General features: G+C 33.4%; 1 protein-coding gene across 1 annotated transcript; it reads left to right on the top strand.

Moving 5' to 3' along the window:
• Positions 1-13,577: 13,577 nt before the first annotated feature.
• On the top strand, positions 13,578-16,940 carry LOC150106725 (uncharacterized). The gene is made up of 5 exons (XM_090392669.1): positions 13,578-13,654; positions 13,917-14,030; positions 15,448-15,644; positions 16,330-16,409; positions 16,536-16,940. Coding segments are annotated over exons 1-5 (456 nt in total). The 5' UTR covers positions 13,578-13,590; the 3' UTR covers positions 16,537-16,940.
• Positions 16,941-19,388: the final 2,448 nt, after the last annotated feature.

The raw sequence follows: 19,388 nt of genomic DNA, 5'->3' as shown, positions 1-19,388 counted from the left end.
TAGTGATAATATTTAAAAAACTTGTGTAGTATTTATGATAATTATTCGTAACATTTAATTACGTATATCGGATAAGAAGCTGAAATATACGTAAACAATAAAATTCTATATTACATAATTAGTATCTCATTCCAGATTTCACTTTTTATAGAAGTTATGAATCAAAATTTCCGAGGACTAAGCTTAATCATGCTAGAAGAACTCTAGAATACAGAACCAAAATACTCGAAAGTGTTAGCATATTACGTCTATAAAATGATAATGCGGTATATTCCTTCGTTTTTCTTACCCCTTATTTCATGTTTCCTAAAATGCATTCCCTTTTTTCCCTTAAAAGCAGAAATTTTGAACTTTTTTTTTATTATTCAAAGGAAGATTCGGTTAAATATTTTACAACATTGATATCACTTTCATTTCTAGAAACTCCATTTACTTTAAAAATTCTTCTAATGTATAAAAGGATGCTAACTGCAGATAATAATCATTGAAATATCTAAATAAATTTTAGCGGAAACTAAAGTCACTTTAATAATAGTAATAAATACCATCGTACATTTCATGAAACTACATTTGCAGTAGCATTTTAAAAACATGGAAACGTACAGTATTACAACAAAATAAATGAATTATTCGTCCTCACTTGATGATGGTGGTGACTTTTTTTTTTAGAAATAACTATTTTGATCAAAAAGTTATTGCATAGATAGCATTAGTGTGTTAAGTTCTGAATTAAACAAAATTTAAATTAATTTACGTTTCCTTCAGACTTAACATGGGCTTGCAAATTTGAATCAAGTATTGATGTACCAGAATATACTAGACTCTTGTAAATTTCACTAAAATGTTACTAAGCTGAAAATCCTTCATATAATATGTGATATTATAAAGTATTTTGAATTGCTAAACTGCTTAAGTGTAAGTACTTATAAATTGCTTGGTGAAAGAGATAATCCGATTAAATAGAAATGGCCGGAGTCGAAACACATGCGCAAAAGAGTAAGTCCCCCCACCCACACACACACACTCATACGCGCAAAAGAGTAGGCTGAAAATTCCGTGTGTGGCGCAGTAGTGGGTGACGTGAATGACGTGATGAAAAATGGGAGGAGTAATCGATGCCGTGAAGTGAAGGTATGGCGCGCAATTTAAAAAGGCGTGCAGCGCCAAAGAAAAGGCTTGTTCTGGAGTTCTTTATGCTGAGTTTTTACTCTGACTCTTGTGTGGAGTTACGCTCCGGAGTTTTCGGGCGGTTTTGCTAATGTGTATGGATTCTCCTCGTGGCGTCTCCTCGCTCCCCACGGATTCGAGAAAATGACGGAGGAACTTTACCGTAGATTTCTGAACACAATTTATCGGACGGCGATCATCCCAGCAGAAGGTATTCACCGATACTTACGGAGATATCGTCACAATGTTGAACAAGTTCACCAAAGAACAACGGCTACCTATTTTGTGCAGCAGAGGAAAGTATAGACTGAAACCTTGAAGAATACCTCAGAGAAGGCATGAAGGAACGTGGTGTCGAAAGAAATTGTCCAGACGAGATATGTAAAGTGCCCAGATAAGTCCCCAGCAATTGGTAACGTACAATCCATGTTTTATTATATGTATATGCGTATTAGAGGAAAATGTATGTAAACTTTAGGAAGGACATTCAAAGTTTTCTTTGAATGATAAAGTAATGATGAGAATTTTGAGCATTTTGTTAAGTGAATTAATTGAGAGCGTGTGGTGCCTTAGAATTGTCTTTTAATGATAGAAAAGGTTATGAGAATGATGCGAAAAGAAATTGTATAAGGGCGCATGAAGCTAGTCTAATTGTTCAGCTAATAATTGTCCTTAGTATTATGGAATAAGTGTGAATTTTCAAGAGTAAATTGTAAGCATTAACTGAAGTTCTTTGTCATGCATGCTAAGATAGATATTGAGAATCTGAGTAAATTAGTGCTCATTCATTAGCAATTGCAGATTAAATATTAAGAGTGAATTCATAGTATGAACAATGTTTCAATTGAATTAAATGTTTTTTTCTTTTTGTTTAACTGATGACTTGCCTGATTTTCTTCTCTGTTGCACTTGCTCATAAAATACGAACCATAGCGGGATATTAAATTATAGACAGGCTATGACTGCAAACGTAACTCTTAGATAAATAAGACTGTATGCTAAACTGTGTTCTGGTTCCTCGATTCTACACTATCTGATAATCTAGGATTCGGGTGGCGCAGTGAAAAATAAATTTTCCCCGAATCCCAAAAAGGAATTAGAACCAGTGCGAGACAAAGGAATAGGTATCCGCCATTAGTCATTCCTTTGTCCGCCAAACCACAAGCATCGTTCTTGTAAGTATAGAACGGCCAAGAGATATATAGAAGTTAAGAGAAATATTTTTTTTAAGGAGATAAAGTTCAAGTATAGAATAGTATAAAGTAAGCAGATATAAGAAAGGAACAAATATAATAAATTAAGATTAAAGATAAAATTTTAATATAGTAAAAAGAGATTAATAAAAATAAATAAGAGAAAAACTTTACAATGGCACAAAGTTTAGGCAAGAGCTGATAGGACTTATAGAGATTAAATAAGAGAATATTACAAAGGCGCAGCCGGCAGGATTTATTTAGATAAGTGAGATATAAAAAAGATTTTACAAGTGGTTTCTTAAAAACTTGGTAACGTAACAAACAGGATATGAATACTTAGATCAGGGCTGTCCAAAACACAGCTCGCATGCAGCCCCAGGTGCAATATTGTGCGGCCAGCATGTGGGTTTTGATTTTCACAAGCAAAAAAATAAAATAACAATTTGAATCGAAGGTGTATTAGATATCTTAATTCTATCACTAATCGATAATCTCAATGTTGGTAATTTTATTTGGTGTTTTTACATCACTATATACCCATGTGTTTTTCGAATATTAGATGTGTCAAAGAAATGTTCTTACACATTTTTTGTTCCAACGCGCATGCTCCGGACGCTCACCGGGAACGTGAGCACGCGATTAGTGTGCACTTAGTGTTGTTCATTTATTCAGCTTTCGAGATTGTATCGCTGCTGCTCACCAAATTACTAGATACGCATTGTGACGTGGCCCTCGGATAAATCGTTTTTTTTTTTAATGCGGCCTTCGGATTATCTAAGGTTGCACAGCCCCAACTTAGACGATGCAGTTCGCCTACAGGCATATTGATAAACTGGTAGCAATTTAGAAAATAAATAATTGATAAATGATTGGTAAATAACTGTTTTTAATACAATATTTTCTCGTGATCGCCACTTTTTGATATATCATCAGATATTTATATCAGATATATCACCACTTTTTGATATATTTCTGATATATACCACTTTCCTTTCTTATATATAATTGCTAAAAGTACAGATCAATTTTCCATGCTGTGATATAATTTTTGTGATACTGGTTCGAGGATACATTGTGGTTTATTGGTGAATTTAGCACTCGCGTACAATTGGTGATTTTGTTTATGTCTTATTGTATTTTGTGTTAGAAAATTGGAGTTTTAGTGTATTAAGATATTTCAACAATAAGTTTAAAATGGCGTCAAAAACGCACAAGAAAAGTAATGCTAAAAAGAGCACCACAGGCGAGAACAAGAAAGCTAGCCCCACTAACGAGGTTATTGAGTTGTGGAGTAGGTTTGATGGAAATGAATTAACCTCCAAAATAGCAAAATTAAAGCAGATCATCATAAAAACGATGCGGGAATTACAAAAATCCGAGAGGCATTTAAATGAGCATAGGAAGAAAATTAAAATTAAGCAACAAAATAAGGAATATCAAAACACGGAAAGGCTTTGTTGTTAGTAACACAAAGTGACTAACAACGTCACTTTGTTAGTAAAAAGACAGAAGTTACTTGGTATTGCGACTCTATGGTAAAAGATACTACTCATGAGAAAAGAAAAGTAAACGAAATCGTATCTGTAGTAGGAACTAATGAAATAATTAGCAATAAGTATAGTATGAGAGAGGACATCAAGCGGATAATGGAAATTCATAGTTATATAACAACAATGTTATATAACTATGTTAATGATGGGAATGGGCTTTGTCATGGAACTGTTGAGGAGGAAAAAACGATTTCGACTTTGTGGTCGTCCGGATCGGACCCATCAAACATGCGCAAAGATGTCAACACGTATAAGGCACTAGACGAAAATAGAGATCTGCAAGTTGTCCAACTTGGTCACGCAGGCCGCAGACAAAAGTATACAAAAGGAAATGCGGTAGATTATTAGGTCTGCACACGAAAGCTAAGAGTATCAGAAACAAAGAGGTTGAGATTGCTTAGTCAATATGTTGGGATCTCAAATTGTAGGCATTAGTAAGACCTGGATATCAGAATCAAATACGGTATACTGATTGGTATCGAGTGTAATGGGTACAATAGGTTTATGAAGGATAGGAGAGGAAGAGAGCGTGGTGCTAATGATATCGAATGACTTGAATCCAGATAGTGTTGAGACCTATGATTGTATTACTACTAATAATAATATTTCATGTGGCAGTGAATTTGAAGCCACCTGGTATGAGGTGGAATTTAACATGATCAACTACATAGTGGGGTGTTGTTACAGACCTGGTGGAACAGTTGATAGTCATGAAGAAATGCATCACCAAATACAAAAGAGAGCGCGAAAGCAGTAATCATAATGGAGACTTTAATTATCCAAATATTGATGCAGTAGCATCTGATGAGAAGAATGAACATGCATTTATTGAGCTGTTGCGGGAGGACAACTTCCTCAAGCAACATGTGAAAGAAGGAACTCGCGGTTAAAAAGGTGTTAGATTTGATTAAAGTATCAGTGGGCGTTTCAGTTAAAGATGTATCTATTCTGCCTCCGGTTGATGACAGGTAATCATGCGGTACTCACTTGGGAAGTGACTAAGTTTATGAATGTTCATTCAAAAAATGTTATATGCCGAACTGCAAAGCAGAAAATTATGGACTAACTGAGGAGAATACTAGGTTTAGTGGAGTGGGATCGGTTGCTGGATGGAAAGAATATAGACAGTGCATGGGAAACATTTAAACAATACTTAAATGATGCGATATAATAATGTGTCCCGGGAGTTCGAAGAATAAATAGAGAAGGAGTCAAATGGATGTGAAATTTTATTAAGAAAGAGATTCGTAAGAAAAGGACAATGTAGAAGGAATACAGTTTGCATAAGGATAACGTTCGTTATGAACAACAGGCTAGAATAGCCACAACTGTTGTACGTAAAGCAAAGTCTGAGTATGAAAAGAAACTGTCTCTGCGTGCTAAAGACAACCTACAAGAATTCTATCGATATGCTGCAAATAAAGGAAAGAATGAATATGAACGAATAACTCTTCTAAATGCAGATGGCGTAAAGGTAACAGATGTAGAAGACGTTGTTCAAGTAATGAGTACCCATTTTGTTAAAAGCTATCAATCTGGTGTACGCAGTAGGGTGTGATGGGATATCAGCACGTGTGCTAAAAATGAGTTCGGCTGAACTGGCTATTCCTTTGACCAGACTGTTTGATATTATGAGTCTCAGAACAGGGAAGAATCCACAGTAAAATAAAGAATGTACGGTAATTCTATTGCACAAAGATGGCGCAAAGACCGGTGTATCCAACTATCGACCAATTAGTATCTCAGGAGTGATGCTGAGTATTTTGGAAAAATTGGTTAGGGCACGCATTCAGAAATAAGTTGACAGTGAATCTCTACTTTGTAATGAGCCACATGGGTTTACTAAGGGAAGTCATGTTTTAGCAACTTGCTCACATTCTGTAACGATGTTGCCATTGCGCTAGACAAAGGGAACTGGATACATCATGTTACTTTTGGATTTTTCTAAGGCTTTTAAGAGAGAGAACACATCATTGTAAACAGTTATATAATTTGGAGAGTATGGGTTTGTATTATAGAACATTAGTGTAGATAAAAAGATAGTTGACTGACAAATATTAAAACGTGATAAATGAGGAATGTGAATCTGCAAGATTTAAGGTAACAAGTGGTGTACCACAAGGATCAGTGCTTGGGCCACTCTTATTCAATCTATGCATTAATGGTATTGGGAAGGATTTGGCATGCTACATGCAGCTATTTACTGATGATGAAAAGATAGGTAAGTTAATCATGAACGCTGCTGATATGCAGTACTTGCAGAATAGGCTGGAATTGAGGGCATGGGAAAATGGATGTCAATTCAATGTCAGTAAATGTAAAGTCATTCACTTCGGCGTGATTAGATATCAATGTTGTATTATATTTTTGGGATTATGCTAGAAGAAACTGATAAGACTAGGGATCTTGGAGTGTTAATAGATAGGAAGTTGAAGTGCTGAGGCCATGTAGCAAAGATTGTAAATACAACTCAAAAGGTAACTGCAGTGCTGAAGCGAACGTTCACATGTAAAAATAATGATGCTATTGTGCCTCTTTATAAGGCGTTGGTAAGACCTCACTTGGACTATTCTGCGCACGTCTGGTCTCATGGTTCCTGTTGTGATTCTGATATAGTGAAGAGATGTTAAAAATGATGTCAGGATTATGAAATACTGATTATGAAGGGAGATTGAGAATTTGGAGAAAGAGGGAGTGATACGATTGTGACTTACAAACTTCTCAAAGGTCATACAAGATTGTAGTTGATGTGCGTTTTCAATTTATGGAGGGTGTGGAAAGGACAAGAGGCATCCTTGCAAGCGGAGGATGAATGCTGCTAAGAAGGTGGTGAGGATTAGATTTTTCTCTCATAGGATGGTGCGTGATTGGAATTTATTTCCATTGGATGATTTGAGTGCAAGCAATGTTAATAAATTCAAGAATAAGTATAATAGCTGGTGAGTTTAGTATACCTCCTCCCTCGATGAGTCCCTGACTCTCTGGAGGTGTCTCTTAATAATAATTTTTTTAATAATAATAATACTGAGTGAATTATGTGAATATCACGCAGCACTAAATACCAAAATAGTTTGGATTGGATTCATATCCAAACGTATTATTTTCTAATGTAGTGAAGAGTATTTTCATACTAAGTTTTTTTTTTCTGAATTTTTGATATTCCCATAGAACGAAAGTGTTCTTTGACAGTAAGTAATATGTCAATAGAGGGGAAATACATTGAATTAAAAAAAATTAATTTAATTTAAAAAATTATTTTGGTAATATAATATCGTGTTAGATTTTCAATATTGATTGGAGTGAATCAAATATTTTATATTCAGAAGCCAATCTTTTTTTTTTATTGCTTCAAGGTATTGCACTGATAATCCGTCATCCTGGATAAATATAATCACTCACTAGTTTATTTTTATCATTAAATTGTATTATTATTGGTTGTACATACTTGTTGAATATGACGTCTGTGATCTCACTGTTTCTTTCAGAAATTATGTCAGGATTAAAAGATAGAAGAATGAAGAAATAGATTTCCTTTTATATAAAGTAATGTGATTGATTACTTTTCTGAAATTATGATGTCTCTTTTACACTCATTTGCATTCCTTCATAGAAATTCCAAACGATACTGCATTCGTTAGGCAATAAAAATCATAATACTGTTTAAACTAAACATATTTGGTCGTTTATAATTAAAATACAATTTTATTAATGCTGATCATAAAAACAAACTTATATTATAGTCTACCAGTTTCGCCAGCGGACTGTCTGGCTTTATCAAGGCGTTTAGGGAAAGACGTAAAAACTAGTAAATGCAAATGGAAAGGAACATAAAAAACGTTGTAAACCAACTAGTAGCTAAGGTTACACGTTCGCGTGACAGAGAAGACTTATTGTTCTTATTCATTATCACGCATGCGTGTTTGTTGTAAACGTGTAATGTGATTACTGGCTAGCTGTAGTTCAGCTTGATTAAGAGAGAGGATAAGGTTTTTCCACGCCTGTTTAGAATTACACCCTGAGTTCTGTTGAGGTTTCCGTCGGTTATTGACACTATTGTGGCTTCCTTGAATAAACGATGTCTGTAGTCGTCATCGAGATATGGCATGGAGCTGTTTTGCCACTCTATCGTGTGGTTAGATGTACAGTTCTTTTTGTCTGATTCTAAACAGCGTGAAGTTTGTCCGATGTAGGCAAGACCACAGGAGCAGGGAATGTAATATACTCCTGGTTATTTGTAGAAAGGGACCTTATCTTTTGGGAATCCTAAAACTTGTCTGATGCTGGTGGTTGGTTTGAAGAACATTCTGATGTTGTAGGCTCTTAGTATTCTTGCTATTTGATAAGAAATTGACTTGATGAAAGGGATCACTACAGTAGAAATGTGCTGGGAGTGTGATTCTTCTTGTCTCGGGTTGTCACTGTATAGATATTTTTATGATGTTTTGAGGATATCCATTTTGTGATAATGTGTTGGCTATTAGTGAGAGTTCAGTCTGAGTATCCTCCTCTTCTGATATAAACTTTCTGGTCCTATATTTCCTATCTGGTCCAACATGTGAATAATGCTCAGTTTGTGTGTCTTGTGATGGTTTGAAGTATAATGAAGAGATCTTCCAGTATCTGTGGGCTTTCTGTAAATAGATAATTTGACACTGTTTGATTGTTTCTTTATCAAGATGTCTAAAAATGCAGTTGGTTCTGGTTTTCCACTTCCAGAGTGAATTTTGTCTTGTAATGTATTGAGTTGATTTTATCCACAAACGATTTTAGATATTCTAACCTGTCTTGCCATATAATGAAGATATCGTCAACATATCTCCACCGTGTAGATGGTCTGGGGGAGATTGTGGAGAGAATTTCTTTTTCAAGTTTTTCCATGAAAAGGTCTGCACAAGATGGTGATAGCGGGCTTCCCATTGCTGGTATATGATGTGGTTAACCTTGAAGAAATTAGATTGAAGGCAGTGTCTAAACATCTGTGTGATGTCTAGAGAAAAAAGATCTTGGATGATGTTTTTTACCTCTTCTACTGGTACATTGGTGAAAATGGATACAACATCTAGACTGGCTAGCATGTCTGTTGGTGCAATCTTAATGGCTTGGAGTTTATTTACAAAATGTTGACTATACTTGATATAGGATTCTGTTCTTATTTTATTATTTAATAAGTTTGCAAGATGCTTAGCCAAAAGGTAAGTTGGTGGTGATCTTCCATCAACGACTGGACGGAGAGGTATATCCTGTTTATGTATTTTAGGTGTCCCATATAGTCTTGGAGTGATAGGATGTGAGGATTTTAGTGTCCTCTTCAATTCTCCTGGCCAAATGTTACAATTTCTGTTTAGTTGGTGTGTTTCATTATGATTTTTTATTGTAGGGTCTCTGTCTAGGATCTTATAAGTGGAGTTGTCTGATAGTAATACGTTTAACTTATCATAATAATCTTTAGAGTTAAGGATAACTGTAGAATTTCCCTTTGTTTTTCTTCAATTTGAGAATTGCCTTTCTATCATAAGGAGATATGTTGAGAACAGGTTGTTTGGCTTTGGCTAGGATTATCGTTCTTTTGAATCTAATAGTGTTGGCTGCGTTTTGCGCTAGTGGATATAGGCCTTTTTCCTTGAAGAAATTAGATTGAAGGCAGTGTCTAAACATCTGTGTGATGTCTAGAGGAAAAAGATCTTGGATGATGTTTATTACCTCTTCTACTGGTACATTGGTGAAAATGGATACAACATCTAGACTGGCTAGCATATCTGTTGGTGCAAACTTAATGGCTTGGAGTTTATTTACAAAATGTTGACAATTCTTAATATAGGATTCTGTTGATTTTATTTTATTATTTAATAAGTTTGCAAGATGCTTAGCCAAAAGGTAGGTTGGTGGTGATCTTCCATCAGCGATTGGACAGAGGTATATCCTGTTTATGTATTTTAGGTGTCCCATATAGTCTTGGAGTGATAGGATGTGGGGATACAGTCGATGACGACTACAGACATCGTTTATTCAAGGAAGCCACAATAGTGTCAATAACCGACGGAAACCTCAACAGAAATCGGGGTGTAATTCTAAACAGTTCGTGGAAAAACCTTATCCTCTCTCTTAATCAAGCTGAACTACAGCTAGCCAGTAATCACATTACACGTTTACAACAAACACGCATGCGTGATAATGAATAAGAACAATAAGTCCTCTCTGGCAGGCGAACGTGTAACATTAGCTACTAGTTGGTTTACAACGTTTATTATGTTCCTTTCAATTTGCATTTACTAGTTTTTACGTCTTTCCATAAACGCCTTGATAAAGCCAGACAGTCTGCTGGGAAACTGGTAAGCTATAATATAAGTTTGTTTTTATGATCAGCATTAATAAAATTGTATTTTAAAAATTATAATATAAACAATACTGCATATGTTAGCAAAACCCAAAACAAAAAGCCTATTTTTCGTGCTATCACCAATATCCCTTGAACTGTAACTCCGTTAAGATTTTGGAAGAAAATAAATACCAACGATTAATTGGCGTGTGATATACCTAAAATTTGTAAACATAACATTTTGTAGTTTGGATTGGGTCTGCACTCCCATGAAGAAAGGCAAGGCAATAGTGGTGCATTGACACCTGAACATAATGTTTTAATATTATTCATTATATTTTATATTATAGTTATTCATAACTGTTGGTTATGAATAAATATATTAATATTAGTATTGCGGGAAAAATAAAGCAAACTGATTTCATTATTTCACTATTTCATTATTGAAATTTAAAAAGGAAAGTTAATTGAAATTGCAAATGTCATTTTCTACGTATTATATTACTGAATTATAGTGGACAAAAAACGATATTTTTGATTTTATCCTTTACCCATGCGTGAGATAAAAGTTTGCACATGAAGTGAATTCTGGACTAAACTATTTACATATGGAAGCAGACGAATGTGCCCTGTATGATTCTAGAGCAACTTGAAGTCACCGGCCTCCACATGTTGCTTACTCGTAAATTTACTTCAAGTGCAAACTTTTGATTGTTCACTATTGTGTAAACAATGGAAACAATTGTATAATTTCTTGCCAAGTGTTCTTCTAACCAATAGGCAAATTATGCTACAATGTTATGTATCAGGTGATTCTCTACTTTAAAATGAAACAATGAAACAAATATATATAAATATATATAATTTCAAACTCCCCAATTCCGTTTTTTCTGCAGGATTTTTAATTTAATAAACAGTCAAATCTTGTTGTACCATTACATAGAGAGTGCTGACATCCATCAAGAGCCATGGTATGTACAAGAAAACTAATGTTGCTTTTCACTTTACAAAAGAGTATGTATAATAAATCAACTCACCCAGAATTACATTCATCAAAATGTTTTACTTTAGGTATTGCTTTGCATAGGATTTGAACCCTCAGACAAATTCAAAATAAATCACTATTAACAAATGAAAGATTTTGATGCTCAAGAAAAAAATTTCGATTATTCAGCTCCATCCGTATGATTTCCAACAAACGTGCTTCTATTACGAAGTATCGTATATGTATCATACCTTTCAGCTCTTGGTAATATAACAAGCCTGTCGATCAAGATCGCCCGTTGAACCTGATACCTATTAAAGTCGCAAGTGTAAACTCTAACAGGCATGAATCACTGTCAGCAACGTTTTGCCGATAGTCAGTCACATGCTGCGAATTATTGATCATTGGCATGTGGATTAATAATGTTTGAAACGCATGCAAAATGTGTGCCAGCATTTACACCATTTCTATACTCGCTTAATTACTTTTTTATTTAATCTATTCTATAAATTATACGCGAGTGATTTTGCTGAACACATGATGAATATCAAGTTACACTGGGTGTAATATTCATGAACGTAGCCTTTCTAAAAAACAGTGCTATCATTTGAGACCCAGAAGCTAATTTCAGTATCATTTTGATATTTAGTTCCTAAGTTTAATTGCTTTCAAATCCAACACAACTGAGGAATTCATAAAAAAAATTAATTCCTTCAACAACTATTTTCAATACATACCTGATAGAAACAAACAAACAAAGCATTATACATTCTTCTTATTGTCCTCAAGAATTTGGCATTTTCTAGTTTTACTGGCTTTACTGGCTTTCTGTCTTGCAGTTGTTTTTTCTCTTATTCTATTTCTATGTGGTCTATATGAATCCAGTCTTTTTCGTAGGCCCTTGATCCTTTCGTTTAAAAAATAATACCAGCCTGTCTCCTAACGTTTGCATTTTATATGATCAAATTCTGCTCATCCTTTAAATATTCTTGAATATCTCGTTTCTGCTGTCTGCATTCTACCTTGATCTTTCTTTTTTACATCCATATTTTTATTGTCCCCGCGGTTAGCCTAGTGGCTATGAGCTTCCCCACACTGCTTCTCCAGCCATATGCCTGGGGAAGCAGTGTCCTAGGTTCGATTCCTCGGAGACATGAAGAGCTTACGGATCTTCTTCAGCCATAGCAAGTTATCTGGTCTTAGACGTGGACAGTAGGGTTTTTCCGCAGCTTATCCTGGGGTTTTTCATCCCGCAAACAGGCAAACCCATGCACACACAGAAACCAACTTGCTCATAGTCACTTCCCTAGTATGGTAGCATAGCTTCCCTTCCCGTTCGTATGGATGAAAGGAAACTAATCATCATTATCATCAGATTTCTGTTAAACCATAATAGGTGAGCGTGGCAATTAATTTATAAAATTTATTTATAAATTAATTGCCACGAGACACACAACTTATTTATAAAATAAGTTGTGTGTCTCGCCTTTTTTATTTATTTTTTTATTCGGTATCCTTTCAGTTCTACATGTTTTCGGAAATTTATATTTTTTAAATTATGTTTTTTTTTCTTTTATATATGTTATTGTATAACTGAAATAAGTAAAGTATTCCACCTTTTCTATTGTTTTGTCTTCTTTGAATATTTTGGTTCTAATATGAACAGCATTCGTTTTTCTCTCTGTGTATTTTTAAACACTTTCTCATACACTATTAAGGCTAAGTTAAATTCTAGTTTTTTTTTCTGTAATTGTTTTAAGGCATAAATGTTATCTATTATGATCGTACATGTCTAGAGCCATTTTGTTCTTCTGATAGTAGATTGTTTGCAATATTTCTAAGTTTTGTTTTATATAGAAGGCAATATATAAAAATATTCTACATAAATAAAATATATAGAAAGCAAGAAAGAAGGTACACTTTTCGATCCTAGGATAAACTTTAATCTTGCGAAAACTGAAAAAAAAAAAATATTTATTTATTTTTGTGATAACTAAAAACAAATAAGAAATTAAAATCCTATAAACAGATATATATATATAGAGAGAGAACTCTGTTCTGTGACTTTTGTCACCAGGATATTGTTTATGAACACGTAAACACTTGACCAGTTATCGTCTTTCATTTGTTATTATACTCACAAATTGCAGTGGTAACGAAATACCGTTTCTGAAAAGCGCATAGAATATCGCTTTAATGTTGAAATTCGACCTTCATAACATCATTTTATCTCTCAATGTCACAATGGGACACCGTTTGGAAAAGCAAATTCATTGGTTGATTAACCTGGTTAGTTATAAAACATCAGCCAGGAAGGTTATCAGGCAGAATCAGCTTTAGTATTTGATCTGAACTTTCTGGGATTTACTGAAAATTATGAAAGTAATCGTTTTTACAGCTATTTTTCTGATGTTTCTTGCTGTGGGATGTAGGTCTCAGGGTCAGTAACATAATTTAATGAAATACTAATTCAAAGTTTAATATAACGGTTTGCAATTTTTCCCTTTATGATATATATATATATATACGGTAACCAAGATGCAAAGAAAGGATAACTAATAGAATGTTGTAGCAGTAGTTACACATTAAAAAATATTAACTCTACGTTAACATTTTTAATAAGTGTAACTTCTATAACTTAACTGAAAATTAAATTGCGATCAAAATTAAATGGACTTTGTGTTTTCTTTTATAATTACTAGGAGGAGGCTACATCAATGCAAAGCAAATTTATCATGACAAATGTCCCGTTATTGTTGGAGCTCCTCCTTGCACTGCCACACCAGGAAGACAACACTGTGTAACTATAGAGGGAGGTAAGTTAGTTAAGAATATTTAAGTAATTATTAAAACTAACGCTTTGAATATCTCTTCTAATCTTAATGGAATATTTTACCATTAACCATTACAATTTTACCATTACCATTAATGGAATATTTGTCCATTTTCTGGAGAAGGGACTTCCTCTACCCTCTTCAAATGATTCCTCCTTAGCCCATGTTAAGACGAATATGCATAATTCAATTTTTTTTCCTAACTCCAGTTTCTTCCCCTAAACGACGTAGCACTTGAAAATGCAGAGTGATCCATAAGTGACTTATTTCTGCACGATTGTTCTCCTTTAGCTGTTGGATTGTCTGGGGCTTGTTCACATACATCTCTTCCTTCAGGTAATCCCATAGAATGACGGCGGGAGATGTCAGATCTGGTGATTGCCAATAAATTGCAGATTGTCAAATTATTCCTTCGCCCAAAATCTGCCTTGGGAGTTCCATTGTACCTCTATCAGCGTGAGCAATGAAAAATCTCCAAACTAAAATAAAAAAACCCTACAAGTTCTACATTCCTTTATAAAAAAATAATTAATATAATTATTAAATAAAAAGTTATTAAATGTTTAAATCCCTTCGTGATTTATTGGCCGTCCTGCACACCACACACACAAACACACGCGCACACACACACCTGGCTGAGAATACGTTGCTCTAATATCGAAACACTGAACTGCTCACGACTTAATTTCAGAATAATCTCAAGCAACCATTCCTTCAAATTGAATTGTCTGTAACTCCTTTCTCGGCAAAGATCTTTCTGTTAACACATGATTGGAATCAGACACACGATATGATAAAACGCATCTATCAAGCAGGTAGATAAGAGGAAGGAAAAAAAAAACAATTATGGTAAATTGCAACTCAAACACCTATAATATGCAAATCACTTTTGTGATTTCAATGGAAATGAGCAAAATAGGCCATATAAAGACCTTTCATTCAGTCACAAACCCGTAAAGAAAATACTCTTAAAGAAAAATTCACTTTCTTTAGTTAGGAATAGGAAATGCTACCTATACAGTAATATAAATCACGATATAAATAGTATAGTTTGCATTTGGATTTGAAAAACCCATACTTTGTAAAACAGATTCTTTTGAAATTTACATCGTGATGAGTCGAGTTTAAAACTACTCATCAAGAGTTTCCAAGCTTCAGGTTTGCTGTGGAAGAGAAAAAATAAATACACTGCTCATAGCTATATTTAATCTTTACTCTTCCATATTAATTTTTAAGTAATGCAAGCATTACTTAAAAATTGTTTCAAATATAGAAAATTTTAATTATAATTCAATTATTAAATAGTTTAATATTTGCAAGTAAATATTATTCCTTCTGACAGAAATAAAATATATATTTTTTATTTCTTTATAAATATGTATATATTTTTTTACTTTAGTGGTATTCCGATTACTTGTTGGTGTTCTCCGTCTATTGGGAAGGGTGGATGTTATACTTGATAACGGAACGGTCATTCCATGCGATGTAACAAGACTGTCGTGTACTGTAGGTGGCGCTCCTTGCAGTCTGCTTAATTTACTGCTAAACCAAGAGTGTGTTCTTACTATTTGCTACTTTCTGCCTAATACAGCCTCGGTAAGTGCAGAAATATCAAATTTTCTTATTGCATTCCTGATAACCTTTAGGTAACCGATAGTCAAAGAATTAGAAGAGAGTTCCTATAACGTTAGTTAATATCTTAATATCTTATTTTAAACGAAAATAAAAATAATTACTACTAAAAAAATAATCAAATATAAATTAGGAAAATTCGAAGAATACTGTGTCGAGATTAATTTCAAATATTAAATGAGTAGATTATTATTTTTTTTTTTATAATTATGTGGCTCCCACAAATGAAACGTTTTTGCCTATTCGTACCGTGATTAGGCGTACGATTGTCGTTTTCTATTTCTATTAATTTTAGAGTTTTTATTATTTTTATCTATCCAGAGACCCTGCTCTAGAGGCCAAACATGCACTCTTTTTCAACCCATTTCAGTTGTCTAATAATACCGGTAGCCTCACACCGGGAGATGAAATTCATCCACTACATAAAGACTAACACAAGCAGCCATGTCTACCGATGTTTGTGTTAAGTCTGCACGTTAGACCAATATTACTTTCTTTGCTTGCATTATTTCAATACCTTACCTCCTGATTATTATTTTAATATTTTTTTATAAACTCCATAAAACATTCAAATGTAGACACTTTACACTCAGGAATGCTTCTGGTGTATACCCCATTAATTATCTGTCTTTTTTTTTATTCTTTGTAGGGAACAATCACTTTAGCTGTCACTATTTTGTCTGGACTTACCAATTTGCTTGCTATTTCATTTCCATTGGTATGCGTATGGTAAGTAGAATACAATTTTTTTCTAACCTCTCTCATATCTTAACGAATTAAGGCTATTATGCAAATATCTTTGATCAACTATAAATTTTCACCTAAATGAATTTAAATTATTTTTTTTTTTTACAGAATTAATCGAAGCTTCCACAGTAATTACTGTAACGAAATAGAATCCATCTGTACAGTTAAAGTCCTTTCGTTGTTCATGAATATAAGGCAAAAAGATATATTTTTATATAAATAGTTTTATGTTTTATGTATTTTTTTTAAAAATATTCATTTCTTCACTCGCTCTTCGTTACCTTCGTTAGTTTCACGAATTCTTATTAATGACTAAAATTACGCTATCTAAATCCATTTAACTTTGCACTATATTTACTTTTTCGGTAATTTTTGTTTAAAATTCAGGCATAAATCTTGTTGATGCCATTTGAAAATTAACTACTTATATAATCAAATTTAAGAAATTTAACAATTATATAATTTGTCAGTGTCTGTGTTCAGCATGAGCTTTACTAATCAAACCGATATACAAAGAAGAAATTTTACTCAAGTTTGATATTAAGTTTTATTTATGTTTAGCTTTTTTCTTCTTTTTTTTCTTTTTTTTTAATTTCTTTCTGTTGTAAGTTTAATAAAACATATGTGTGCGGAATTAATTGTTTTAATAAAATGCTGAAAAATAAGTGATTTTGTCTGTGCTTTTTCTTGTATGTTTTGATTGCTACATGAAATTCTGCGGATTTAGGTTTTTTTAAATGTAACAAACAGTTCACTCTGAAACTTCCAACAAGATTATATAGACAATTGCATCGATTTGCATTTTTAAACTAAATGGTTAAAATTTAACTATCTGTTTAGTTTTAATACATCGAAACGTATTAAGTATGTTATATGGGCTGAAATGATTAAGAAAATAATGATGCATCTCATGATATAGTAGGCAGAAAATATCTCTACTACCATTTAATAAGATCTGTTTTTATAACAAGGCTTGTGTGGCCTTGTGGAAATTTTGATTTTTTCATAATGCAATATCTCCAGATAAAATCCGTGAGTTCAATTATAGTTGCCAAGTGAAGAAACTTTCTCTAGGTATTTCTTAAACCTACTTCGAAGTCACTCGATAAGACCAAGTCATACGAAAAGACGTTCATGCCTGTGCATGAACGAAACGTTAATTCAGATAATAATATATAGTGTAAGGAGACCATGAGATTGCAGAGCGTTCCATAATAGTGCCTCACAGTCTTGAAAATCATCAATAGTCATGAACTCAGCTATCAATTATGAAAAAATGCGAAGCCTCGCAGTCAACCCAATCTATTTTTAAGACATTCTTCGGATAAAAGAATTCTGTGTACTCGCTTTGGTGACTAAAAGGCGTTAATGGTGGAATATGCTTATTATAAAGCATAATCCTCCTAATGAAATCATTTGAAATTCAGGTTTTTCAGACATTAAACTCAAGAAAATCGAACTGTAGAACTCAAACTATTTTCAGACATTAAAAATATAGTCTTAAGATTTGCTACCAGTAGATGATACACTTGTTAGCTGTCTCTTAATTAGTGATAAAATGGTAAAACGGCCTTGCGTATCACCTATAAGGGAATAAAAGGTGTTATCTGATTTTTTTTTACTTCAAAACTTTCTTGTTTTTTTTTTACAATTATCAAATCTAAAATTTAAAATCATACCATCTATGAATAAATTTATGAAATGATCTAACAAAATATTTCATTAATTAATAATTAATTTAAGGGAAATGGCTGTGAAAAAAATGCATTTAAAAACTATATTTACATATCATTAGAGGCATAATTCTTAGATTTCAGAAAATAAGAGAAAAGCGTTAGAAGAATACGTCAATAAACGTATTTATTCTTAGAAATGGATTAGTATGGTCGATATAGCAGCTAAACTTTATTCGGCTGAGGGTGCATCGAATATTCATTCAGTATATTGATGAATATGTAGAATATTATTATTATCATTATTCAAATCGAAACCACACCTATTAAATAATGGTTTGATTTCGTAACTTCCCAACACAGCAAACAAACCAATAAATAAATAATAACTAACTGGTGTCATCCTCAGATAAGCTTACAAATAAGCTTCGAGGATGACAGGCTGAGAAATTACATCTCATCTAAGATTTAAGAGAATAAAAATAATAAATAAATAAATCCAAACCCATATATCACTTTTCAGTGCTGTAGTTACAGCACTTAAATAATTGTAAATATATATATAACTTATTGTTAAATGAACAAATGCTGTATTATTATTATTATTATTATTATTATTATTATTATTATTATTATTATTATTATTATTATTATTATTATTTATTGTTTGTATAATCACTCTTTCTCAAACTTTGAAAAAAAATATACAAAACATTCTGTATACTCTTCATTGTTAAGATTAGAAGAACATGTGTTGTAAATACATAATATAAAGGCAAAAAAGTGTTCTTCTTCTTCTTCTGCAGCTTCTCCCACTTACGTGGGGTCACTGTTGATAATGAGTCTCCTCCACACCTTCCTGTCTTGGACTGTCACCACATCCAAGTTCTTCATCCTCAAGTACTCTTCTACCAGCTCCCTCCATCTCGTCTTTGGCCACCCACACTTCTGCCTTCCTTACACATCCATCTGTATGACCCTTCTTCCCACATATTCATCCTCCCTCCTCATCACATGAACAAACCATCTCAACCTTACCTCCTGTATTTTCGCTCCTAAGTTCGTGATTTTCACTGTTCCCCTGACATAATCATTTTTCAGACGATCCTTTCTGGTCACACCGCACATCCACCTAAGCATTCTCATCTCTGCTACTTCCATCATGCTGATGTTATTTTTCTTCAGGGCCACAGTTTCTAAAGCATATGTCATAACTGGCCTCACTGCTGTCCTATAGATTTTGCCTTTCAGATTGATTGGCACCCTCTTATCGCATAACACTCCAGCC

The sequence above is a fragment of the Typopeltis vanoorti genome, chromosome 5 (assembly GCF_054136105.1).
Source record: "Typopeltis vanoorti isolate ZY-2024b chromosome 5, IOZ_Tvanoo_1.0, whole genome shotgun sequence".
Taxonomy (NCBI): Eukaryota; Metazoa; Arthropoda; class Arachnida; order Uropygi; family Thelyphonidae; genus Typopeltis; species Typopeltis vanoorti.
This window is presented reverse-complemented; position numbering and strand designations above follow the sequence as displayed.

Excerpts from the sequence above, each read along its gene's own strand:
- LOC150106725 (XM_090392669.1), top strand. The coding sequence starts at position 13,591 with ATGAAAGTAATCGTTTTTACAGCTATTTTTCTGATGTTTCTTGCTGTG. Across the intron at positions 13,655-13,916 it reads TGTGGGATGTAGGTCTCAGG|GAGGAGGCTACATCAATGCA; the intron begins GTCAGTAACATA and ends TATAATTACTAG. Across the intron at positions 14,031-15,447 it reads CTGTGTAACTATAGAGGGAG|TGGTATTCCGATTACTTGTT; the intron begins GTAAGTTAGTTA and ends TTTTTACTTTAG.